The sequence below is a fragment of the Oncorhynchus mykiss genome, chromosome 1, assembly GCF_057628025.1.
Source record: "Oncorhynchus mykiss isolate SJ-2025 chromosome 1, ASM5762802v1, whole genome shotgun sequence".
Lineage (NCBI taxonomy): Eukaryota > Metazoa > Chordata > Actinopteri > Salmoniformes > Salmonidae > Oncorhynchus > Oncorhynchus mykiss.
The window spans coordinates 7,388,345-7,413,795 of NC_143022.1; the positions used below are offsets into that span (position 1 = coordinate 7,388,345).

General features: G+C 44.0%; 1 protein-coding gene and 1 long non-coding RNA gene across 2 annotated transcripts in view; one reads left to right on the forward strand and one right to left on the reverse strand.

Annotated features, from left to right (window-relative positions):
- The first annotated feature begins 550 nt into the window (after positions 1–550).
- On the forward strand, positions 551–11,094 carry ankle1 (ankyrin repeat and LEM domain containing 1). The gene is made up of 9 exons (XM_021610318.3): positions 551–908; positions 1,294–1,446; positions 1,746–1,851; positions 2,665–2,788; positions 3,039–5,627; positions 7,119–7,293; positions 7,488–7,650; positions 8,149–8,281; positions 9,294–11,094. The coding sequence occupies exons 1-9, from the start codon at positions 841–843 to the stop codon at positions 9,464–9,466; spliced, it is 3,684 nt and encodes a 1,227-aa protein (XP_021465993.3). The 5' UTR covers positions 551–840; the 3' UTR covers positions 9,467–11,094.
- An 8,405-nt stretch (positions 11,095–19,499) lies between these two features.
- Positions 19,500–25,451, reverse strand: part of LOC149985346 (uncharacterized) — a 44,530-nt gene continuing 38,578 nt past the window's right edge. The window contains exon 3 of the long non-coding RNA XR_016496061.1: positions 19,500–21,634. This is a non-coding gene — a long non-coding RNA (uncharacterized LOC149985346). The remainder of the gene's footprint in view (positions 21,635–25,451) is intronic.

The following is a 25,451-nucleotide window of genomic DNA, read 5'->3' on the forward strand; positions in this document are numbered from 1 at the left end:
CTTGTAACAATTTTGGCCTCAAATGACAGGCATAACGAAATAGCAAGGAAATTGTTGTGGTTTCACACTTTCACAAAATGCATGAAGACATGGCTAAATGTCCATCAGATTTGTGAACATGGTCCCTAGCTGTGTAATGCCACTTTCCATGTTGTCTGTTGTCTGTAGCTTGTGAGGTGTGGAAACACTCTGTTGCTTTTATGAATTTTGTCTTGATGCTTTTTGTTCTATGTTGCTCTGTCTGTATGCTACGTCTTGCTTGTCCTATGTTGCTCTGTCTGTATGCTACGTCTTGCTTGTCCTATGTTGCTCTGTCTGTATGCTACGTCTTGCTTGTCCTATGTTGCTCTGTCTGTATGCTACGTCTTGCTTGTCCTATGTTGCTCGTTGCTCTGCGTGTGCTCACTGCTCAATGATTGTCTATATTGTAATTGTTTTTAATAACCTGCCCAGGTTATTGATTCATGTGCACTGTCCCTGTAAAAAATAAACTCAAACCGGCCTGCAACTAGGATTGTGAGGCCATTAGATATTTAAATGTGTAATTCGCACTCCGACCTGAGAAAGGCAGCGACACGCAATACTGCATCTAGTCTGCCGGAAACGGACAGGCGGGGTTTATGAACTTGGAGGGAACTTCAACACAATAAACCAAGAAAGGAAATCGAAGATGAAATGTGTATTTATCAAAATTGCAAAACATAAATAAATAAACGAAACCGATCAATCTCAATTAAATTGCATCCGACGAGCACGAAAACTTGGATTGCATGCTTTTAGTTCGGTAGCTAAAGTAAAAGCTTTGATGACCAGACGAAATATTGCAGAAGTACGCGAGTCATGCAGCATCGAAGCAAGACCAGTCTGGCAACACAGCTGTGCAAAGCTGTGAATGACGGAGAACCAAGGTAATGTGCTGTCATCTCTTTACCTGACTAGCTAACGTTACTACCAAGGAGTATCCATCTGTGCTACTGTAACGTTACTAGTCAGTAGCTTCATAATTTACAGCTATGGCAAGCATGTATCATTAGAGTTATGAGAAGGGCCAGAGATACTAGGCTGACGTTACCGCAGATGTAAGGGATGTGCTACTGTACAGAAGGTAACGTAACTATTTATAGTTAGCTAGATAACAACAGGGCTAGTTAACTATTTACTTCTATGATATGTAACTTTAACCTTGTTGTCTGTAAGGTTTATACCTATTTTAATACATTTACATACGTGCAATTTTAACACTACGTATGACAAAATAATAACATGACTCTTTTCTGAACATTTATTTTTTAGAACCGTGCAGATTCTTCTCGCACAAGGAGCAAATCCCAATCTTGTCGGAAGTAAAGGTGTTGCTGCTGTGCATTTGGCAGTTGGCAAAGAGACTGAGAAAAGTATACGCTGCCTAAAGTTAATTCTACAACATGGGGCAGACCCCAACATCCGGTACTGTAGACCTAAATTCAACTAAATAGGCTCTACTGTTTTCCAATGTGCAGATCATGTTGCTTGCCATTATGTTGTATAGCTAGACATTCCGTACATCTTGCGACATTGCTATAATATGAATCAAATCTAATTTTATAGTGGTCACATATTTAGCAGATGTTATTGCGGGTGTAGTGAAATGCTTGTGAGCTAGAATCTGAGCTGACATGTCTGTCGGCTCCATTACATTCTTATAACATGTCATAAACATGCAGGCAGCAAAGCTTTGCATCAAATTAGCTTTTTTTTTCATCCAGGTCTTCGGATGGCTTGACACCCCTGCACGTAGCAGCGTTATGGGGTTGCTATCAGAATCTCAAACTGCTGTTAAAGAATGGAGGGAACGCCAACTTAAAGGATCAGGTGGGAGAGATTACATTTGTGTCTGATTTCACTCAGCTTTTTTGCACTTATCTTTAAAATGTAGGCTACAGTAGGTATGAGTTACGTTACTGTAAGACTTGTAAGTAGTCACAATGCTGCAAGAAAGCAGGAGGAGCAAAGGAGGGTTTAATTTACATATTAACTATGTTCTTCTGTACAGTGTTCTGTAAAACAACATGAATCAACTCTCTCTGTCTCTGTCTCTCTCTGTCTCTCTCTCTGTCTCTCTCTGTGTCTCTCTGTGTCTCCCTGTGTCTCCCTGTGTCTCTCTCTCTCTCTCTCTCTCTCTCTCTCTCTCTCTCGCTCTCTCTCTCTCTCTCTCTCTCTCTCTCTCTCTCTCTCTCTCTCCTACTTTGAGTTGTTCTGGTGTGGTGGTCACTATTACAGGGCAATTCCACGGTAACATAGTGAGATTTTCCACTTTAAAATGTATGTTAAAATATTGCAAAGTTAAACAAACCATACAACTCTATGAAAAAATGACTACTTTTACCAATTTCAATTTTTTTTTTTGTTGCAAAAACACATTTACTTAAAGAACAGTGCAGATGCAAAGTTTGTAACAGAATAACAGTTTGTGCCGTCATTCTGTTACCAAACTTTGCATCATCAAAAAAATGATAAAAATCTGAGTCTCACTATGTTACCAGAAAATTAAACACTGGACAATATCTACTTTTTTTTCCCATCCAGATTTTGAAACAATCACCACTTTTTCCTTTTTCATAACCCCATTTACAGTACGGCAATCATTCTCACCTACTCCTTATGTTGTCTCATTGCTCTCGTCAGGAAGGGAACAAACCAGGTGATCTGGCACAACAACAGGACAACCGCAGATGTGCCCACCTCCTTCAGGAGCACCAGTCTCAGTCCTTGGACACAGAGGAGGAAGATCTGCCTCAATTCCAATACTGTAAGACATTTGTCTAGAACGTTTGTGATGCTTCACATTGCAAACTCTGTGACGCGTCACTGTGTGGCTCGGTTGGTAAGAGCAAGTCGCTAGTGACTCCAGGGCCGTGGGTTCAATCCCCTTTGGGTCACAGACTGACTGACTGTTGTAAGATGTGTTGGATAAAAGCGTATGAGAAATGGCGTATGTTATTATAATTGTCTGATTTCTTAAGAGTCTTAATTACTTTGTCCTTTTCAATTTCCTGCAGCTGTTTACAATGGCCAAGGTGACGCGTCAAGCTACGCTGAGTCCGAAGACTGCAGTGTTCTCTCTCACAGCATGTCCTTGCTGAGTGACTTCGGGGAGGGCCCACTGAGTAGCACACGTCTGACCTCGTTTTTTGAACTGTCTGCTATTAGCAACAGGCACAGTTGGAGAAGAGGATCCCATTCAGGGGCGTCTGATTGTAAATCTAACCCTGAGGTGCGCCACACCAACGAGTGGGACACGGACTCTGACTGGGAGCCTCCGTCAATGTTATCCAGCACTCGTATGTCCGTTGCAGGTCCTAGAGCCGCACTTCCTGTACTTCGGGAGGACGTACCACTCGCTGACTGCAGTGCGCTGCATCCGTCTGTAACTGGGAACAGACTCTCTCCTCCTCCGTTGGACCTCCTCCCTCCTTGCTTTTCACGACGCACGAGCCGCAAGAGTGTGAGCTTCAGAGAGGAAGTGGACGAATACTTCCCCGTTTTTAGTTCAGAATCTCCGAGGCGGGAGCCAGGGGGTCAGGGTACTGCCTACTCTAAAGACTATACTCTCGACTTCTCGGAATACTCAGAGTTCCTGGATCCAGAGCGCATGGCCACCGTCCTACATCACCAGGGGATCGACGTCACGTCCCCTGAACATGTGTTTGTATTCTCCAAGGATAATAATGAGTGCACTGAGATCGACATGGAAAAAACATTTGTTGGACACTTCCCATTTGAGGAAGAGGACGGAGAAGTCGTTGAGACCCAGGTAGAAGAAGTGAAGGTCCCTGAACGAGCATTATGTGGCTCTGCTGGCAGCAGCAGCAGTAGCAGCGGCACTAGTCGGTACAGCAGCTGTGATAGTGACCACTACATTACGACCCTGGAGGCGTCCCCCAGGCGGGTCTCGCCCTCTGAAGAGGAGCGTAAAGTGAAAAGCAGAGGTGTCGAAGACGACAAACACACACAAAATCCTATGAACACTAACAATGTAGATACTGATGAAACTCCCAACAGCTCAGAGAGGTCAAAACAAGCCATGGTAGAACTACCAGCCATGGTAGATAACCTTACATTGACTGACAAAATATCTCCAACCAAAGGTCCAGGTTGTGAAAAAATATTTCCAGATGCTGTCTTAGCGGGTAATGTTGAAGAGTTGTCAACAAGACCGACTGAATGCACTCCCAGACCTGGTTCTACTCCAGCGTTGGAGGAGGACCTGCCTCTGACCCCAAGTCCCTTTGTCACTGGTAGGACGCACTCGCGGCTGAGTCGCTGCTCGGTCATTAGCGGCAAGACCCCCGAAAGCCTCCTCTCCACCTCCTCGCTGTTTGAGCAGACCTTGCCTACGCCGACACGCACACGCCGCCAAAACATCAAGTCGCAAGGCAGCGACAACGTCTTTTACGACACGCCATGCGGGCGTAGTCGCACCCCAGTCTTTTCTGGAAACGGGACAGGTAGTACTTCTGGGGACTCATTTGTCATCTACGAGAGCCAAGAGCCTCAATCTAGCACTCTCAGAGCCGACAGAGGTCAAGGGTCATATGTCAGTGCCAGCCAAGCGGACACCCTCATCATCGGCAAGGACGACAGAGGTCAGGGATCTTGTGTTAGTGCCAGCCAAGCGGACACCCTCATCATCGCCAAGGACGACAGAGGTGAGGGATCTTGTGTTAGTGCCAGCCAAGCGGACACCCTCATCATCGCCAAGGACGACAGAGGTGAGGGATCTTGTGTTAGTGCCAGCCAAGCGGACACCCTCATCTCTAAAACCATGGCTGACACAGTCATCGTAACTCCAAGTTTAGCTGACAAATTCTCTTTACTGGATAATTACTTTACTTTAAAAAATCCTCACAAAGAGACTTTACCCACTTATCTGAGAAAAGACGTTCTTGAAAGTGGTGAATTTCTAACCGACGATTTGTCCAGCTCCAGTGATGCAGTGACCAAGGAGGGGACAGTTGGTAGCTTTGGACCAAGAGTGGAGGAATCCTGGACCACAGAGGAGGCCGACTCAAGCTCATCTTTGTCAAGTTCCCAGACTCCATCTTCATCCAGCTCCAGTTACTTCTCTCCAAAAAGAGATCAGCCCCCATCGACCCCAGGCACTACCCCGCGCTACAGCATGAGTCGACTCTCCCGCGTCCACAAGCCCCAGCGGCTGGCCAGCCTCTCCTACACCCCAGGCGGACGTCCTGTGATACCAGACCAGGAGGAACCGGTGGAGTACCTCTACACGGACACGGAGCAGGGTCACGAACTGATCGAGACCCACGTCCCACCTGCGGCCAACACCTCGCTCAGCTCCAGCATGAGCACGTCCAGCGGCGAGGACACAGTGCTGTACGACTGGCGCTCCCTGCAGGGTGGTGGAGGAACGGAGGCCAAAGGGAAGGAGAACCAGGAGCCCGTGGTGGCTCGGGAGTGGTCAGAGACCAAATGCCTGACGGACAAGGAGCTGAGACGCAGGCTTGTGGAGATGGGAGAGAGTCCGGGACCCATAAGTCACCGCACCCGGCCAGTGTACATGAAGAGGCTAAGGCGGCTGTTGCTGGAGCCGGACACTCAACAACAACTGCCGGACCAACCCCGAGGTAATGTTCCTTTCAGTTGTGTTAACTCTCAATCACATTTCATGATGACGTCATTAAGGTTAGATCAGAGATGTGAGGGGGGGGGGGTTAACACTGTTGATTATGCAAATGGCATTTTATTGGTCACATGTAGACGAACCGAACGAGTGTGTTCGCATACTCCCTTAAAAGACCTTCACTTGAAAAACAAGAAGAAAATGGCAATAGTACTTTTTGTCCATTTTGAGACACCGTAGCCAGTATACACTTCCTCAAAATAATCAGAATTAAGATCACTCAAGAAATCTGTCATTAATTTGAACATTTTTGTTGAGGAGATCTTCGTCTCGCAGTTTTACATCTGACAAAATATGTTTGGTTCAGTATTTCTCAAGTGAAAACAATTGCAGATTCCTCCTTCATTGAATGACAACAACAATCTCTACTGTTGACCAAACGCTGATGAAGGGGCTATAGACTTCAGCTAACGATTTTGGCGCACCTCAAGAGAAATATTTGTGTACACGAACCTCCGGAAAAAAAACCTTGCCGAAGACCACGAACTGTTTCTGATGGGACGCCTTAACAGTGAAATGCTTCCCAACAATGCAGAGAGAGATCGAATAGAAAAGTAATAATATAGTAACGTTACTCATTGTGTATTTATTATTATGTGTTAGTACTTTTCTATTCGATACTCTTGTGGCTGAATGGAAGCAAGTCCCCTGCAGCAATGTTCCAACATCTAGAAAGCCTTCCCAGAAGAGTGGAGGCTGTTATAGCAGCAATGTTCCAACGTCTAGTGGAAAGCCTTCCCAGAAGAGTGGAGGCTGTTATAGCAGCAATGTTCCAACGTCTAGTGGAAAGTCTTCCCAGAGAGGCTGTTATAGCAGCAATGTTCCAACATCTAGTGGAAAGCCTTCCCAGAAGAGTGGAGGCTGTTATAGCAGCAATGTTCCAACTTCTAGTGGAAAGTCTTCCCAGAAGAGTAGAAGGCTGTTATAGCAGCAATGTTCCAACGTCTAGTGGAAAGCCTTGGACCCACTCCATATTAATGCCCATGATTTTGGAATGAGATGTTTGACAAGCAGGTGTCCACATACTTTTAGTGATGTAGTGTATATTCTGTAGGTAGGGATAATGTGACTAGTCAATAAGATGGTTAATATACAGTAACAGCAGCTTATGTGCTGTGTCAAAAAAAGTTAGTGGGGCAATGCAGATAGTCCAGGTAGCTATTTGATTAACTATTTAGCAGTCTTCTGGATTGAGGCTAGAAGATGTTAAGGGTCCTGTTGATTCCAGACTTGGTGCAAGTTAGTTGTTAGCTTAACGTGGTTGGTTCGCTCACACCCAGTCAGGTGTTCAGTGTTTAACCACCTTCTGATTTTAAACCACTACATCTCTGGGTTAGTTACCTTTTGAAAGATTATCCAATGAACTAGTAGTACTTATGAAAATGCTACTCTTTTCTGCTGTGGGTGACTGACTTGAGTTATGTGTGTTTTTTAGGTCCTGCGCAGGGACACAGTCCAGAGCTGTGTGTGGCCCTGCGGACGTTGGTGCTGCCCGACTGCCAGGACGACGAGCTGGCGCTGTGCCAGCAGTTTGACCAACCAGACCAGAACAGGAAGTGGCGGGAGGGCGTCATCAAGTCCAGCTTCAACTACCTGCTACTGGACCCCAGGTCAGTTGTAATCGTTTGGCTTTTCCAACGCCTAAATGAATCCTTCCTTGCATCCTCTCACCGGGCGAATCACCCTGGACCTTCTCCTCCAATGGGGTGAAAGAAACTCATTGCAAAATGGTGAATTTGATATTGAGCGTCATTTTTAAACAACGTCATTTCACCTTTCATCTATGTTCCTTTTCCTGCATCAGAGTAACAAAGAACCTCCCGTATCGGAGTCATTCCATGAGCCCTATAGATTGTTTTCAGACTTTCATCAGCGCTATATTCTACGTGGGCAAAGGCAAACGCTCCCGACCCTACAGCCATCTGTACGAGGCTCTAGACTACCACCGAGGAGATAAGACTTCTAAGGTTGGAGTCACTTTTCATTATCTACATTTGAACTTCCGTATCCCTTTTGTTGTTTTTCTCTCGTTCTGGGTCTATGTAGTTTCCTCCTGTCGGTTGGTTGTATTGTAAAAGACCGTATTGGTGCAGTGGGGGAATTGGGTAATTTGTCTTGACGAACAACAATGGCTAACCAAAGTTCAAATGTAATATAAATGGCCCAAGTGTAAAGTTATGTGAAATGGGATGTGGTCCACATCAATACACATCAATGGGTCGGCAGGGTAGCCTAGTGGTTAGAGCGTTGGACTAGTAACTGGAAGGTTGCAAGTTCAAACCCCTGACAAGGTACAAATCTGTCGTTCTGCCCCTGAACAAGGCAGTTGACCTACTGTTCCTAGGCCGTCATTGAAAATAAGAATTTGTTCTTAACTGACTTGCCTGGTTAAATAAAGGTAAAAATATTTTTTTAAATATGTTAACGTCCATATTGTTCCTCCTATTTTTTGGGGGGGGGGACAGAAACTGTGCTCCAAGGTGCAGCACATCCTCCAGGTTTGGAAGGCCGAGCAGGGGGTGATCTCTCTGCACTGCTTCCAGAACGTCATCCCCGTGGAGGCCTACACGCGTGAGGCCGTCATGGTGGACGCCATTGGTGAGTGACCATTCTTTTATTTGGGGTCCATCTCAGTAGTCTAAAGTGACTAATCCTTTTTTCTTTCTTTCTTACTCGTCTGAAAATACAGGCTAGAAAACAAGTCGATATTTTGAAGATGCTTTTCAGTCATTTCCTTTCACTGGTGTAGTTCGTAACGATCAGTGAAGATGGAGAGAGGGAGACGAGGAGAGGAAAACGTCTTATGTAGCCTGGTTGTACTTCTATGTTCTATGGGTCCCGAGTGGTGCAGCGGTCTAAGACACTGCATCTCAGTACTACAGACCCTGGTTCCATTCCAGGCTGTATCACAGCGGTCTAAGACACTGCATCTCAGTACTACAGACCCTGGTTCCATTCCAGGCTGTATCACAGCGGTCTAAGACACTGCATCTCAGTACTACAGACCCTGGTTCCATTCCAGGCTGTATCACAGCGGTCTAAGACACTGCATCTCAGTACTACAGACCCTGGTTCCATTCCAGGCTGTATCACAGCGGTCTAAGACACTGCATCTCAGTACTACAGACCCTGGTTCCATTCCAGGCTGTATCACAGCGGTCTAAGACACTGCATCTCAGTACTACAGACCCTGGTTCCATTCCAGGCTGTATCACAGCAGTCTAAGACACTGCATCTCAGTACTACAGACCCTGGTTCCATTCCATTCACAGCAGTCTTCCGGGTATGGCCGGTGTAGGCCGTCATTGTTAATAAGAACTTGTTCTTAACTGACTTGCCTTGTTAAATAAAGGTTACATTAAAAAATATATATAATGTTACGATGGATATCTTCAGATTTGATCTGCATCCTGAACTACATGACACTTTTAAGTGTTTAGGTCTATTTTTTTCCCCTAATTAATTTCTAATGAGTCTCATTTAAAAAAAAAAAATGTTTTTTTGTCCTACAAATTATTGAAAAAAAATATGTCTTGCCTATATACGAAACTAAAATGAATGCAACGAAATAAGATAAACAGTTTCAACAAAATAAACCTTCCCATTGCAGGGTTGAAGATGCTGACCAACCAGAAGCGAGGGGACTACTACGGGGTGGTGTCCACGTGGCAGTTGAAGAGGAAGAGGGAGCTGGGGGTGCACCTGCTCTACAGGGCCATGCAGATCTTCCTGGCTGAGGGAGAGAGGCAGCTCAGACCTCCTGATATCAGGGTGGGACAGTAGTGCCCCCCAGTGGGTAGAGTTGGGTACTGCACCAACAGAAAATGAAAGCATTTATTGAACAAGGTGTTGACTAGTTTACTCCATTCAGACGAAACTTGGGCTTAAAGGTCCATTGCAGCTGTTTTTATCTCAATATCAAATCATTTCTGAGTAATAATTAAGTACCTTTATTATGATTTGTTTTCAATTAAAATTGTTAAAAAAGGAACAAAAATAACTTCTTAGACAAAGAGCAATTTCTCAAGCAAGAATTTTGATAGGACTGTCTAGGAGTGGTCTGAATGGGGAGAGGAACATTGAAAATTGACAAATTTACAGCCTGTTGATGCCTGTTGATGTTACCAAAACTCCATCCCACCAAACAGGCTGACATTTCAGACGGTCGATTTCAAACAGCTCTTACACTAAAAGGGTATTATCATAATTTTCACAATATTATTTCAAGCTCATAGTGTGGGAAGTTAATATAACACAGGGAAACCACATTTTTGACTGTACTGGGCCTTTTAAAGTGTAAATGTTTTACTTATTGATGTAGAAAGATTGGCTTGTTGGAACACGGGACCAAGATATAGGTTATTTTTCTATACATTTTTTTGTGTCCATGTCATACCTAGGCTCAACCAGATTCACCTTGGAGCTCTAATGGTTGTCATTTCACCTTTCTGTCAGTTCTCCAATCTCCTCGCCTCCTTCTCTAATCCCATCTCCTCGCCTCCTTCTCTAATCCCATCTCCTCGCTTCCTTCTCTAATCTCATCTCCTCGCCTCCTTCTCTAATCCCATCTCCTCGCTTCCTTCTCTAATCTCATCTCCTCGCCTCCTTCTCTAATCCCATCTCCTCACCTTCTTCTCAACCTCATTGGAAGAGAAATTCCAAGGTCCCGCCTGTCGGACCTTCTTCTCAACCTCATTGGAAGAGAAATTCCAAGGTCCCGCCTGTCGGACCTTCTTCTCAACCTCATTGGAAGAGAAGTTCCAAGGTCCCGCCTGTCGGTCCTTCTTCTCCAATATGTTTTTAGAAGGAGCCGAAGAGAAAGGTGATGAATTGAGAAAGAGACAGAATGAGTCATTGGAAGAAAGACTGATATTGAAAGCTTGTTCACTTACCTTAGCATCAGTTATATATGTACGTCCATTAAATATGATGCAAATACATGTATTTCTTTAGCAGGAAAACCATTAGGCTTGTATTGTTAGTAGTATGATCATTATGTATGTATTTGTAGATAAAGTCTACCACCAGAATGAAAGCACTAAAGGAAAAATAATCGTGTCACAACCAATGTATGTCTATGGTCAAAACACTGGGTGGAAGGAAAAACACTTTTACACACGTTTCGAGGATTTCGTTATTTACCTCGGTCAAATCAATTACAGATTAACGTGATTTAACTATTCCCCCCTTTTAACAAGTGATCTGATAAATGCATAGTTAAAATGAAGTTTCCAAACAAATGTCAATAACATTAGCTATGCTGGTTGTGCTATGTCAAACTGGCAGAAGTTTACGTGTTCGAATCATCTCATCCACAGAATCTTTCAACTGTCTATAGACTATTTCGTCAATGTAGCATTCTTTTTCTTCGTTGTGTGTTAGGATGTTCTTATAAAAACAAAAATACCGAAGTAATTGACTCGTTTGTCACTTTTAATTTCAGTTTACCCTGACATTTCACTATAACAGCATTTGGCCAAGACCTGAACAATAAACTGTGAAAGGTGTGCTTGTGTACCAGCATAATTAGAACAATGGGAGAATGGCAATTTCATTTCCTTGATTCCTCCCATACTCTCTTCTACTGTAGCGTCCTCCTCAAAACCCATTGGATGAGAAGTTCTGAGGGGAGGGACCTCTGACCTCATCCAATGGGATTTTAAAAACGAGGCAAGGAAATGCTAGAGATTCTTATTGATCTAATTGTAAAAAATTATATATATTGTATTTTTTTATGTTTATAATTTTACCTTTTATTTAACTTGTCAAGTCAGTTAAGAACAAATTCTTATTTACAACGACGGCCTACTCTGGCCAAACTTAGACGACGCTGGGCCAGTTGTGCGCCACCCTATGGGACTCCCAATCACGGCCGGATGTGATACAGCCTGGATTCGAACCAGGAACTGTAGTGATGCCTCTTGCGCTGAGAAGAAGTGCCTTAGACTGCTGCGCCACTCGGAAGCTAAATGAAGGACATGCTAGCTCTGATCAATGAGTCAACCCACTAGGCCGTCATTGAAAATAAGAATTTGTTCTTAACTGACTTGCCTAAAGGTAAAATAAATAATATAGCAGTGAACTTCAAATGGGTACACATCAGAGTTCCCTCTAGTGGTCTGATGGTGTCTATCACCACGTCAGAGTTCCCTCTAGTGGTCTGATGGTGTCTGTCACTATGGTGTCTATCACCACGTCACTAGTGGTCTAGAGTTCCGTCTGATGGTGTCTATCACCATGTCAGATCAAGAGATCCAATAATTCCACTGTTTGAATCTTCGTGCAAGATAATAGTGGTCTGTGGTCTGATGGTGTCTATCACCACGTCACTAGTGGTCTGATGGTGTCTATTACCACTATTACCACACCTCTAATGGTCTGATGGTGTCTATCAACACGTCACAAGTTCCCTCTAGTTGACTTCTGATGGTTCTCTCATAGAGTTATCTATTTTACTATTGTACTTTGGATGGAAACACTCCCAAATCTTTGTCATTGGCAAAATCTTGTGTTTGAGTTATAAACAGTGGAATTATTGGATCTCTTGATCTTTATTTTAATGAGCAAAAAAATACACACAAAAATATATTATATACTAAACACAATTACTCAGAGAGAGATTGATATATATATATATATATCTAAAAAACATTCTCCCCCTTGTGAGGATAACAGCACTGAGCCTTTTTCTAAAATGTTTGATGACATTGGGATGCTATCTTAGGCACATTGGGATACATAATCTTACCACTTCCTTGATATCCTTCGTCTGCATTTATGGACTGTCCTCTTCAAAATCAAACCACATGTCCGGAGAATGACATGGTCAAGCATATCTTCGTGGATTTTGATGATGTGTGTGTGTGGTTATTATCTTGCACGAAGATTCAAATGCAACCAGGTTTTTTTAAAATTTATTTTTTACTAAAAATGTCTTGGTCCTCGTTAAAGTTCATAATGCCGTTGACCTTAACAAGGACCCCGAAGACCAGTGGAAGCCAAACAGCCCCATTACATAAAAGAACTAACACCACATTTCACAGTAGGCATGGGGTTATTGTATTGTTCTTTCCAAGGCCAAACCCACATGACCACAGCGCTGGTTCCAAACCAAGTACCAAGGCCGATTCCAGGCAGTGATATGGTCAGCTGCTGGGAGTATTGAAAACAGGGGGATCCAATCATTTTTGACCCCTATCTTTCAGGGAGTTTATTTTTATTAGGAGCAATTGTATTAGTATGAAATGATATAAATTGTTTGAGCATTCCCATATAGCTCAGTATTTGAATTATTTTAGTATTTTTTTGTAACAAAAAAATATTTTTATCAAGGAATCCTATAATTCCAGACCCAGTGTCTGAAAGTTGGACAGCATTGACATAAGTAACAGCATACTGGGTCACCTATTCTTCATGATGTTATTCAAGTGTTATTTTCTGGAAGATAAAAGGACTAGATAAATGTAAAATTAGATTATGAGAACAAAATGTAAAAACGAATTTTAAAGTAATCATATTCCAGACACACAACTAGTTGAAGGTCTTATGTTTAATATGAGTTGCCATCGTCCTTGTTATGAGGTATAGTATCATTCCCTTTATGGAGTCACAGAACTTCTCTCTCTACATTTATTATATAATTCCTACTAAATACCTTTAAAATCACTACAGGCGGGGAGTTGTGATGCACTGTTTCTCCAAGATGATTAGTGGGGCTATTTCCTTCAGGACATAACAAATCTAATCAAAATGTATTTGTCACATTACTTATACAAGCCCTTAACCAACGATGCAGTTAAGATAATACCTAAAAAATAAAAAAAAATAGAAAAAAGTAAGATACGAAAAACAGATCATCAAAGAGCAGCAGTGAATAACAATGTGGAGGCTATATACAGGGTATTACGGTACAGAGTCAATGTGGAGGCTATATACAGGAGGTACCGGTACAGAGTCAATGTGGAGGCTATATACAGGGAGTACCGGTACAGAGTCAATGTGGAGGCTATATACAGGGTATTACGGTACAGAGTCAATGTGGAGGCTATATACAGGAGGTACCGGTACAGAGTCAATGTGGAGGCTATATACAGGGTATTACGGTACAGAGTCAATGTGGAGGCTATATACAGGGTGTTACGGTACAGAGTCAATGTGGAGGCTATATACAGGGTATTACGGTACAGAGTCAATGTGGAGGCTATATACAGGGTGTTACGGTACAGAGTCAATGTGGAGGCTATATACAGGGTATTACGGTACAGAGTCAATGTGGAGGCTATATACAGGGTGTTACGGTACAGAGTCAATGTGGAGGCTATATACAGGGTATTACGGTACAGAGTCAATGTGGAGGCTATATACAGGGTGTTACGGTACAGAGTCAATGTGGAGGCTATATACAGGGTATTATGGTACAGAGTCAATGTGGAGGCTATATACAGGGTATTACGGTACAGAGTCAATGTGGAGGCTATATACAGGGTATTACGGTACAGAGTCAATGTGGAGGCTATATACAGGGTATTACGGTACAGAGTCAATGTGGAGGCTATATACAGGGTATTACGGTACAGAGTCAATGTGGAGGCTATATACAGGGTATTACGGTACAGAGTCAATGTGGAGGCTATATACAGGGTATTACGGTACAAAGTCAATGTGGAGGCTATATACAGGGTATTACGGTACAGAGTCAATGTGGAGGCTATATACAGGGTATTACGGTACAGAGTCAATGTGGAGGCTATATACAGGGTATTACGGTACAGAGTCAATGTGGAGGCTATATACAGGGTATTACGGTACAGAGTCAATGTGGAGGCTATATACAGGGGGTTACGGTACAGAGTCAATGTGGAGGCTATATACAGGGGGTACCGGTACAGAGTCAATGTGGAGGCTATATACAGGGTATTACGGTACAGAGTCAATGTGGAGGCTATATACAGGGTATTACGGTACAGAGTCAATGTGGAGGCTATATACAGGGGGTTACGGTACAGAGTCAATGTGGAGGCTATATACAGGGGGTTACGGTACAGAGTCAATGTGGAGGCTATATACAGGGTATTACGGTACAGAGTCAATGTGGAGGCTATATACAGGGTATTACGGTACAGAGTCAATGTGGAGGCTATATACAGGGGGTACCGGTACAGAGTCAATGTGGAGGCTATATACAGGGGGTACTGGTACAGAGTCAATGTGGAGGCTATATACAGGGTATTACGGTACAGAGTCAATGTGGAGGCTATATACAGGGTGTTACGGTACAGAGTCAATGTGGAGGCTATATACAGGGTATTACGGTACAGAGTCAATGTGGAGGCTATATACAGGGTGTACCGGTACAGAGTCAATGTGGAGGCTATATACAGGGTATTACGGTACAGAGTCAATGTGGAGGCTATATACAGGGTATTACGGTACAGAGTCAATGTGGAGGCTATATACAGGGTATTACGGTACAGAGTCAATGTGGAGGCTATATACAGGGTATTACGGTACAGAGTCAATGTGGAGGCTATATACAGGGTGTTACGGTACAGAGTCAATGTGGAGGCTATATACAGGGTGTTATGGTACAGAGTCAATGTGGAGGCTATATACAGAGTATTACGGCACAGAGTCAATGTGGAGGCTATATACAGGGTGTTACGGTACAGAGTCAATGTGGAGGCTATATACAGGGGGTTACGGTACAGAGTCAATGTGGAGGCGATATACAGGGGGCACTGGTACAGAGTCAATGTGTTGAGGTAGTTATGTACATGCAGATAGGGTTATTAAAGTGGCTATGCATAGATAAGAGAGTAGTGGTAGCATTGGGTGGGGGGGGGGTGTAAATAGTCTGGGTAGCCATTTGATTAGCTGTTGAGGAGTCTTATGGCTTGGGGGGGGGGGGGGGTAGAAGCGGTTGAGAAGCCTCTTGGACCCAGACTTGGTGCTCCGGTACCGCTTGCCATGCGGTAGCAGAGAGAACAGTCTACGACTAGGGTGGCTGGAGTCTGACGATTTTTAGGGCCTTCCTCTGACACCGCCTGGTATAGAGGTCCTGGATGGCAGGAAGCTTGGCCCCGGTGATGTACTGGGCCGTACGCACTACCCTCTGTAGTGCCTTGCGGTCGGAGGCCGAGCAGTTGCCATACCAGGCAGTGATGCAACCCGTCAGGATGCTCTCAATAGTGCAGCTGTAAAATCTTTTGAGGATCTGAGGGACCCATGCCAAATCTTTTCAGTCTCCTGAGGGGGAATATGTAATGATGGTGCTGGAGTTGTGCCTGGCCGCGCAGTCATCCTGTCCTCCATCTGTCAAACTAGACCAATTTAGTGTTATAATCTAATAATCGTACAGTAGGGGTCCTTTGTGCTAAGTTTGACAGACGCCCAACACTGTGAAAGAGTGATGGGTTAAAAACGTGTTAATTCCCGTCTCTAATCCTTGGTAATGACAGTCTGTAGTTTATTTGTATTTAAGGCTCTATTCGATCTGTGTTGCAGAAGCGTTTAGAGATTCCGCGATAGTAATGCCTTTTACAATGTTAAATCACACTGTAACGGTGAACTATAGCGACACGGATGGAAGAGAGACCTTAGATTTGTATCTCAATGAGAAAAATAAAGGCTGTGTTGGAAGAGGGACCTATAATATCTGCCTTTTTAAAATCCGTTTTGACCGTCAGTCAAAAAAAAGAAACCCACACAGAATCATACGAAATATACATTTTATTCTCTCCCTCTCCCATAGTCACATAAGAAGTCTCCACGAGCATGATCAAGATGAGATATGACGCAGTGTCTACTTACATTCTCCATACAATACTGTACACACACACACACACACACACACACATACATACCAGAATCAGCATATCAGAACGAGATCCCCTCTGATGGTCGATTGCTGTGAAAATCTGGGACACAGTTGCATTCATTGTTCAGCGAGTTTTTCCACATAGTTAAACCCACCGACAGCAATGAATGTTGATTGTGACCTTTGTTGTGGTTTGGGGCCAGAGGCTTTTCTTTCAGCAGAGTTGTTCTGAAGGAAGGATACAGGATGGGGGCTGGGGTGGGTGGAGTGGAGGGGGCTGGGTTGGGTGAAGGGGGCTGGGTTGGGTGGATGGGGTGGGTGTGGTAGTGGTGGGGTGTGGTAGTGGTGGGGCGTGGTAGTGGTGGGGCATGGGTGGAGGGGGCGGGGTGTGGTAGTGGTGTGGCATGGGTGGAGGAGCGGGGTGTGGTAGTGGAGGAGCGGGGTGTGGTAGTGGTGAGGCGTGGTAGTGTTGGGGTGTGGGTGGAGGGGGCGGGGTGTGGTAGTGGCGGGGTGTGGGTGGAGGGGGCGGGGTGTGGGTGGAGGGGTGTGGTGGGGCGTGGGTGGAGGGGTGGCTGTGGTAGTGGTGGGGGGGGAGGCAGATGGGACCATAGTGTTCTTCCTCTGGTTATAATGAGTTAGTAGCCATGCGCGTCGATCATCAAGCGACAAGGGCTGGCCACAGGGTACAATCAACGGTCGATGGTCTTTGTCAATTTAGCTCAAAACTCACCGACAGCGTTGAATGTTCACCGGGGCGAACGGGGGCTGATAGTGAGCAAGGTTGACAGTCTGACGCTTGGAGATTCAGAGAGATGAGCACAGTGGGCGACTGGGCCTATCATTTCCTCTCTCTCTCTCTCTCTCTCTGAGAGCAAGAAGGACACTACAAAGACACAGCCATTATCCCTCATATCTCAAGTCACTGTTCAGACAGAGGATGGCGATTTAATGTTTCCCAGAAGACACAATTCCTTTTTTTCTTGTTGTTACATTCTACTTCAATGACTGAAACCCGTTTCATAATTGCGCCCCGTGTTGAAAAAGTGTGTAGAGAGACGAAAGGCGTGGCAGTGAATGCAGACGGTCTCTTCTTGCCCCTGGTCTTGTCCACTGGCTGACAACGAGAGGGAGAAAGGCAGGAATTAACAATTCAAAAAAAAACATCTCTTCCATTTGGGTAATAAACCTGAATTTCAAATAAAAGTCCCATTATCAATTTAGTTTCAGACTGTTTAAATGTCTTGATGTAATTTAATATAGTACATTCATAATATTCTTATTTTGCTCAGAGAGTTTAAAACGTCAGTTCAGCTCCTTACTTGTCTTTGACTGATATAACACAGTATAAAAACTGTACACTGGGCAGGAAATCATGTTTATTTTCTCTCTCTGTAGCGGTTGGGGCTTTAGTCATATTTTAGTCATCTCTAAAGTCCTGACTCATTTAAGAGTTTTGGTAAACAGCACACTGTGGGAATGCTAGGGGTGGTATCACAGTGGCCTATCCGCGTATGCGTTGCTTACCTCAACTGAGCGTCAACTAGCCTCAGTGGGTGGAGGTGCCCCTAACCGTAACCCAGAGGGCTCATCTCAGAGCTCAGGATGAGACAGTGTCGGACTCGCAACCTGCTCGGGTCATGATAATTGATAGCATCTGGAGACTATGGTGTGGGGCATGGCCGCAGGAAAATGCGGGTACAATTTTTTTTTCTCCCTTTATAATAAAGTATACAGTTGGCTCACAGTAGAGAGCAGGGATGTTTTAGTATTTTCACACACCTTTTTCACAGGGTCTGGAAAAAAACGGTGAAAAAATGGCCTTTTATAAACACATTTCATGACATTCTACGTAATTTGCATGACGGAACACAACAGAACGGTTTGAAATACCACAAAAGGCTATTCTGACAAACAGATCAATAAAAACGACCAGATATTGAATGCAAACAAATAGCCCAGGCCAATTACACACACACAATTGACATACGTGTGTGTGCGTGTGTGTGTATATAATTACACAGACACACACACACACACAACGTCCGAGTTAGGGTTTGGCCAAGGTAGGCCGTCATTGTAAATAAGAATTTGTTGTTAATTAACTGACTTGCCTAGTTTAAAAAAAGGTTAAATAAAAAATATAAAAAGAAGATAAAATATTGCCTTTGAACGGGGTATGGCGGTAGGTGCCAGGCGCATCGGTTAGAGTGTGTTAAGAACTGCAACGCTGCTGGGTTTTTCACACTCAACAGTTTCCCGTGTGTATCAAGAATGGTCCACCACCCAAAGGACATCCAGCCAACTTGACAACTGTGGGAAGCATTGGAGTCCATGCCCCAATGAATTGAGACTGTTCTGAGGGCAAAAGGGGGTGCAACTCAATATTAGGAAGGTTTTTTATAATGTTTTGTACACTCAGACCCGTCTATATGTGACCCGTCTTGATTAGCTACTATCTTTTGTGTATTCCCTCCTGCTAAATAAACAACAAGCTCCTAACCGGGCCTTTGACGGCTTGCTCCAGAGACATGACCAAATGTGCAGTCAGTCCATGCTCGAGGGCCACATCAAACTCCCTGACCCCCTGGCCCCTTAGTAAAGCCATTGGACTGACATTGTGTGAATTGACAGAAGTGGCAGTGTACTGTAAGGTCTTCTACTGGCCAGAGGACAAGATGACAGAGACTTGTTAAGCCAGGAGTCAGAGAGAACCAGAGAGGGAGCCCCTGAGCTGACATCCAAGCCCATATCAGAGTGACAGGGCTGGGCATCACAGGTGGACGTGTTAGTGTGGATGGTGGAAGAGGGGGAAGTTTACAGTACATGGGAATGGAGGAGGGGGTTGGTAGTCTTTCCCTTAATGGCGCCGGCAGCTCTGACATTTAATCACTTCATGGTTGTAAGTCAGATGATGGGTTGGATGGAGACTGCTGTGTCAGAAGTGGATGTGTCTATAGTCATAAAGCTTGTGACTGCAGATAAATAATTGATTGTGCATAACAGGGTTGGAACATTAGGTTTATATCGCTGAAGCAATCCTAGTGACAAAAAAAAAAAACTAGAAAAATACTGTAACCAAGATATCATTATTTTTTTTTGTATAATAAGGAAAAAAGGACAGTGAACAACATATTAACTAAAGTTTAAACACATATTCAGACCTTTCCCTCTGAAAAGAAACAGAAACTCCAGAATGACAAATCGCCTAGCGCGATCGAATTACTGAAAAATAAGAAATAGGGAGGTGTCGGCACATTGCTATCGTAGCAGCCGTGTGAACTATTTTACTGCTCAGAGATCTGCTTTCAACCACAGGGAAGGGTGGTAATTACACAAAACTAGCTCAGCGACGACGCGGGAACACTTTGTGACACCGGCTAGGGAGAACCAGGCAACACTTTACAGGACACCAGGTAACTGGGCTCATGTTCATTAGGGAAACAGGTTAAAACACTCTGCAATCAAAAAGGGTCATGTTCAGTAGGGAAACAGGTTAAAACTGGTTTCCCCACAAGGCAGCATGCTACTGGGTCATGTTCATTAGGGAAACAGGTTAAAACTGGTTTCCCCACAAGGCAGCATTCTACTGGGTCATGTTCATTAGGGAAACAGGTTAAAACTGGTTTCCCCACAAGGCAGCATGCTACTGGGTCATGTTCATTAGGGAAACAGGTTAAAACTGGTTTCCCCACAAGGCAGCATGCTACTGGGTCATGTTCATTAGGGAAACAGGTTAAAACTGGTTTCCCCACAAGGCAGCATTCTACTGGGTCATGTTCATTAGGGAAACAGGTTAAAACACTGCAATCAAAAAAAAAATTATAGGTAGTCCCTCCCAGTTGCAGTCTGGATTAGTTCTGTTGTATTACAGGAAGCTATCAGGGTAAAGTAGTTATGTTGTATTACAGGAAGCTACCAGGATAAAGTAGTTATGTTGTATTACAGGAAGCTATCAGGGTAAAGTAGTTATGTTGTATTACAGGATGCTATCAGGGTAAAGTAGTTATGTTGTATTACAGGAAGCAATCAGGGTAAATTAGTTCTGTTGTATTACAGGAAGCTATCAGGGTAAAGTAGTTATGTTGTATTACAGGAAGCTATCAGGATAAAGTAGTTATGTTGTATTACAGGAAGCTATCAGGGTAAAGTAGTTCTGTTGTATTACAGGAAGCTATCAGGATAAATTAGTTATGTTGTATTACAGGAAGCTATCAGGGTAAAGTAGTTCTGTTGTATTACAGGAAGCTATCAGGGTAAAGTAGTTCTGTTGTATTACAGGAAGCTATCAGGGTAAAGTAGTTCTGTTGTATTACAGGAAGCTATCAGGGTAAAGTAGTTCTGTTGTATTACAGGAAGCTATCAGGATAAAGTAGTTATGTTGTATTACAGGAAGCTATCAGGGTAAAGTAGTTATGTTGTATTACAGGAAGCTATCAGGGTAAAGTAGTTCTGTTGTATTACAGGAAGCTATCAGGGTAAAGTAATTCTGTTGTATTACAGGAAGCTATCATGGTAAAGTAATTCTGTTGTATTACAGGAAGCTATCAGGGTAAAGTAATTATGTTGTATTACAGGAAGCTATCAGGGTAAAGTAATTCTGTTGTATTACAGGAAGCTATCAGGATAAAGTAGTTATGTTGTATTACAGGAAGCTATCAGGGTTAAGTAGTTATGTTGTATTACAGGATGCTATCAGGGTAAAGTAGTTATGTTGTATTACAGGAAGCAATCAGGGTAAATTAGTTCTGTTGTATTACAGGAAGCTATCAGGGTAAAGTAATTATGTTGTATTACAGGAAGCTATCAGGGTAAAGTAGTTCTGTTGTATTACAGGAAGCTATCAGGATAAAGTAGTTATGTTGTATTACAGGAAGCTATCAGGGTAAAGTAATTCTGTTGTATTACAGGAAGCTATCAGGGTAAAGTAGTTCTGTTGTATTACAGGAAGCTATCAGGGTAAAGTAATTCTGTTGTATTACAGGAAGCTATCAGGGTAAAGTAATTCTGTTGTATTACAGGACGCTATCAGGGTAAGTAGTACCTGCCCCTCCTCCTCCTCCTCCTCCTCTCACCTCCAGGAGCGCGTATGTCTACTGGCCCCACAGCTGAAAGGTCTTGAGTTCTTCTGTGATCTGCTGTCACACACGCAGGCAAGAAACAAATATTAATACACCGTTACTATTTTGACATTTGAAAAATACTACAAGCTATTTGAAGAATAGTTATAACAGCACAAGCACACAAAAAAAGCCACACACACACACACACACACATTGTCTCTCTTTCACGTTGAAACACACCGTCCCTGTGACAGGATGTGTGTGATGCGGTTGATTACAGTCATTGTGGGTGTGTGTGTGTGGGATGCTGCGGCAGGAAGGTTGTTATGGAGTGGGGAGGACAGGCCGCGACACCCCTATCGACACCCAGCCACCGAGCACTGACAAAAAAAAAACTCAGACCAAACCAAAATGGCAGCATTTTCCCAGCATCAAGGCCTAGTGTGAACACCAAAATGGCAGCATATCCCCAGCATCAAGGCCTAGTGTGAACACCAAAATGGCAGCATATCCCCAGCATCAGGCCTAGTGTGAACATCAAAATGGCAGCATATCCCCAGCATCAGGCCTAGTGTGAACATCAAAATGGCAGCATTTTCCCAGCATCAAGGCCTAGTGTGAACACCAAAATGGCAGCATATCCCCAGCATCAGGCCTAGTGTGAACACCAAAATGGCAGCATTTTCCCAGCATCAGGCCTAGTGTGAACATCAAAATGGCAGCATATCCCCAGCATCAGGCCTAGTGTGAACATCAAAATGGCAGCATTTTCCCAGCATCAAGGCCTAGTGTGAACATCAAAATGGCAGCATATCCCCAGCATCAGGCCTAGTGTGAACACCAAAATGGCAGCATTTTCCCAGCATTAGGCCTAGTGTGAACATCAAAATGGCAGCATATCCCCAGCATCAAGGCCTAGTGTGAACATCAAAATGGCAGCATATCCCCAGCATCAGGCCTAGTGTGAACACCAAAATGGCAGCATTTTCCCAGCATCAGGCCTAGTGTGAACATCAAAATGGCAGCATATCCCCAGCATCAAGGCCTAGTGTGAACATCAAAATGGCAGCATTTTCACAGCATCAAGGCCTAGTGTGAACAACACACAGAAAGCCATCCTCCATTTGAGCTTTGTGCTGATAACACACACACAGGGCTGAGCTGGGGAATGGGGCAGAGGCATTCAGTCTCACAGTATTAGCTGAGAAGAGGAGGCTGACAAGAGACCTTTATTATTGATGCCATGTGTTTCATAGAGTGCCTAAGTGCCTTTGTGGCTACACATTCAATCCATTCATTTAAATCTATACATTAAAGCCAATAGGCCCTAGACATCTAGTATAATGTGCAATAAAACACTCCTTAGTACAGATCTATTGACATCTCATTCACTCCTTAGTACAGATCTATTGACATAATCCCATTCACTCCTTACTACAGATCTATTGACAAAATCCCATTCACTCCTTAGTACAGATCTATTGACATCTCATTCACTCCTTAGTACAGATCTATTGACATAATCCCATTCACTCCTTAGTACAGATCTATTGACATAATCCCATTCACTCCTTAGTACAGATCTATTGACATAATCCCATTCACTCCTTAGTACAGATCTATTGACATAATCCCATTCACTCCTTAGTACAGATCTATTGACATCTCATTCACTCCTTAGTACAGATCTATTGACATCTCATTCACTCCTTAGTACAGATCTATTGACATCTCCTTCACTCCTTAGTACAGATCTATTGACATCTCCTTCACTCCTTAGTACAGATCTATTGACATCTCATTCACTCCTTAGTACAGATCTATTGACATCTCCTTCACTCCTTAGTACAGATCTATTGACATAATCCATTCATTCTTTGAAAAAAATCCACTCCATAATCGGACAACCTTTCTGAAGTGCCACACCAGTCTGTATAAACCCCGTGGTTTCTGGTCTTTTTAAAAACACATCGTGCTTTTCTCCAAAGACTACGCACACTAAAGCCTTGTGTGACGTGGACTGAGTAGACGTTGAAGCCAGTCAGAGTGACCACAGGTGATAAAACCATGTCCAGCCAGCTAGGCCACGTCCCCACCTCCGGTCAGCCCACTGACACTGATGGCAGTGAGACAGATCTGGGTTACGCTCATTAGGGCATGCAACCAACAAAAAAAAAATGTTTTGCAACTGGAAATGAAAACGTGGGTTTCTTATTGAACCAGGTCCAGGGAGTACCTCCTTGATTCAGTCAGTTAATTATATATATTTTTTGGTGCCTAATGAACGCAACCCTGAGGTAGTACTTTGGGTCAAACCAGAATACAGGACAGAACATGTTAGGACCTCTGAATATGGACTTAGACAGGAGACACCTTGGTGTGTGAGAGTTAAAGAGAGAGACAGACCAGACACATCTGTCTGTGTACAGGGCAGGCTTCACATTGTCTCTATTCAGCCTATTTGACATTATTTTGAGAGAGAGAAAGAGCGACAGAGCGAGCGAGAGAGAGCGCAACAGAGAGAGCGAGAGAGAGCGAGCGACAAAGAGAGCGAGAGCGCGACAGAGAGAGCGAGAGCGACAGAGAGCGAGAGAGCGCGACAGAGTGAGAGAGAGCGAGACATTGAAATACAGAGAGAAGAGAGAGATAAATTAAGAGAAAGTGAACAAGGAGAGATGGAGAGTAAAAGAGTGAATAGTAACCTGCAATATCGTTATCATTCATCCCCCTCAGTTATCGTCCGCCCTCCCTCTCATCATTCATCCCCCTCAGTTATCGTCCGCCCTTCCTGTTATCAAATCATCCCCCCCAGAGGGAGAGAGAAAGAGCGATGGGTTTCCATGGTAACCTGGGATGGCATCGCTCCAGTGTTTGTGAAGTGCAGTGGGGATGTTTCATTGTGGGAAAATATAACTAGTGAGAGTGAGAGAGAGTGTGTGTCTGAGTGAGGGAGTGAGTGAGGTGAGTGAGTGAGTGTGTGTGTCTGAGTGAGTGAGTGAGTGAGGTGAGTGTCTGAGTGAGTGAGGTGAGGTGAGTGAGTGAGTGAGTGTGTCTGAGTGAGTGAGTGAGGTGAGTGAGAGTATGTGTGTCTGAGTGAGTGAGTGAGTTTGTGTCTGAGTGAGGTAGTGAGTGAGGTGAGTGAGTGAGGTGAGTGAGTGAGGTAGTGAGTGAGGTGAGTGAGTGAGGTATAAAAGGTGACACGGGTCTCAGGGTTTCATTTGGGTGTCTGACAGAGTGGATACACAGGCCAGTGTGAGGAATAGACACATAGTGAATACAACTCCTATGCAGTGAGAACTAACAACATTCATGTTTAACAAACACATGCATAAGTCCAGTACAGGCAGATTGTATCTTCTACTTATTGTATGTCCTATGTAGTAGTAGTTTGGATACTCTCATCATCATTACATATCCAGTCATTACTACACACTATTGTACAGTCTGTCTGGTTATTACCACGGGCGGTGTACAGTCCGTGTGGTTATTATCACGGGCGGTGTACAGTGTGTGGTTATTACCACGGGCGGTGTACAGTCCGTGTGGTTATTACCACGGGCGGTGTACAGTCCGTGTGGTTATTATCACGGGCGGTGTACAGTGTGTGGTTATTACCACGGGCGGTGTACAGTGTGTGGTTATTACCACGGGCGGTGTACAGTCTGTGGTTATTACCACGGGCGGTGTACAGTCTGTGGTTATTACCACGGGCGGTGTACAGTCTGTGGTTATTACCACGGGCGGTGTACAGTGTGTGGTTATTACCACGGGCGGTGTACAGTGTGTGGTTATTACCACGGGCGGTGTACAGTGTGTGGTTATTACCACGGGCGGTGTACAGTGTGTGGTTATTACCACGGGCGGTGTACAGTGTGTGGTTATTACCACGGGC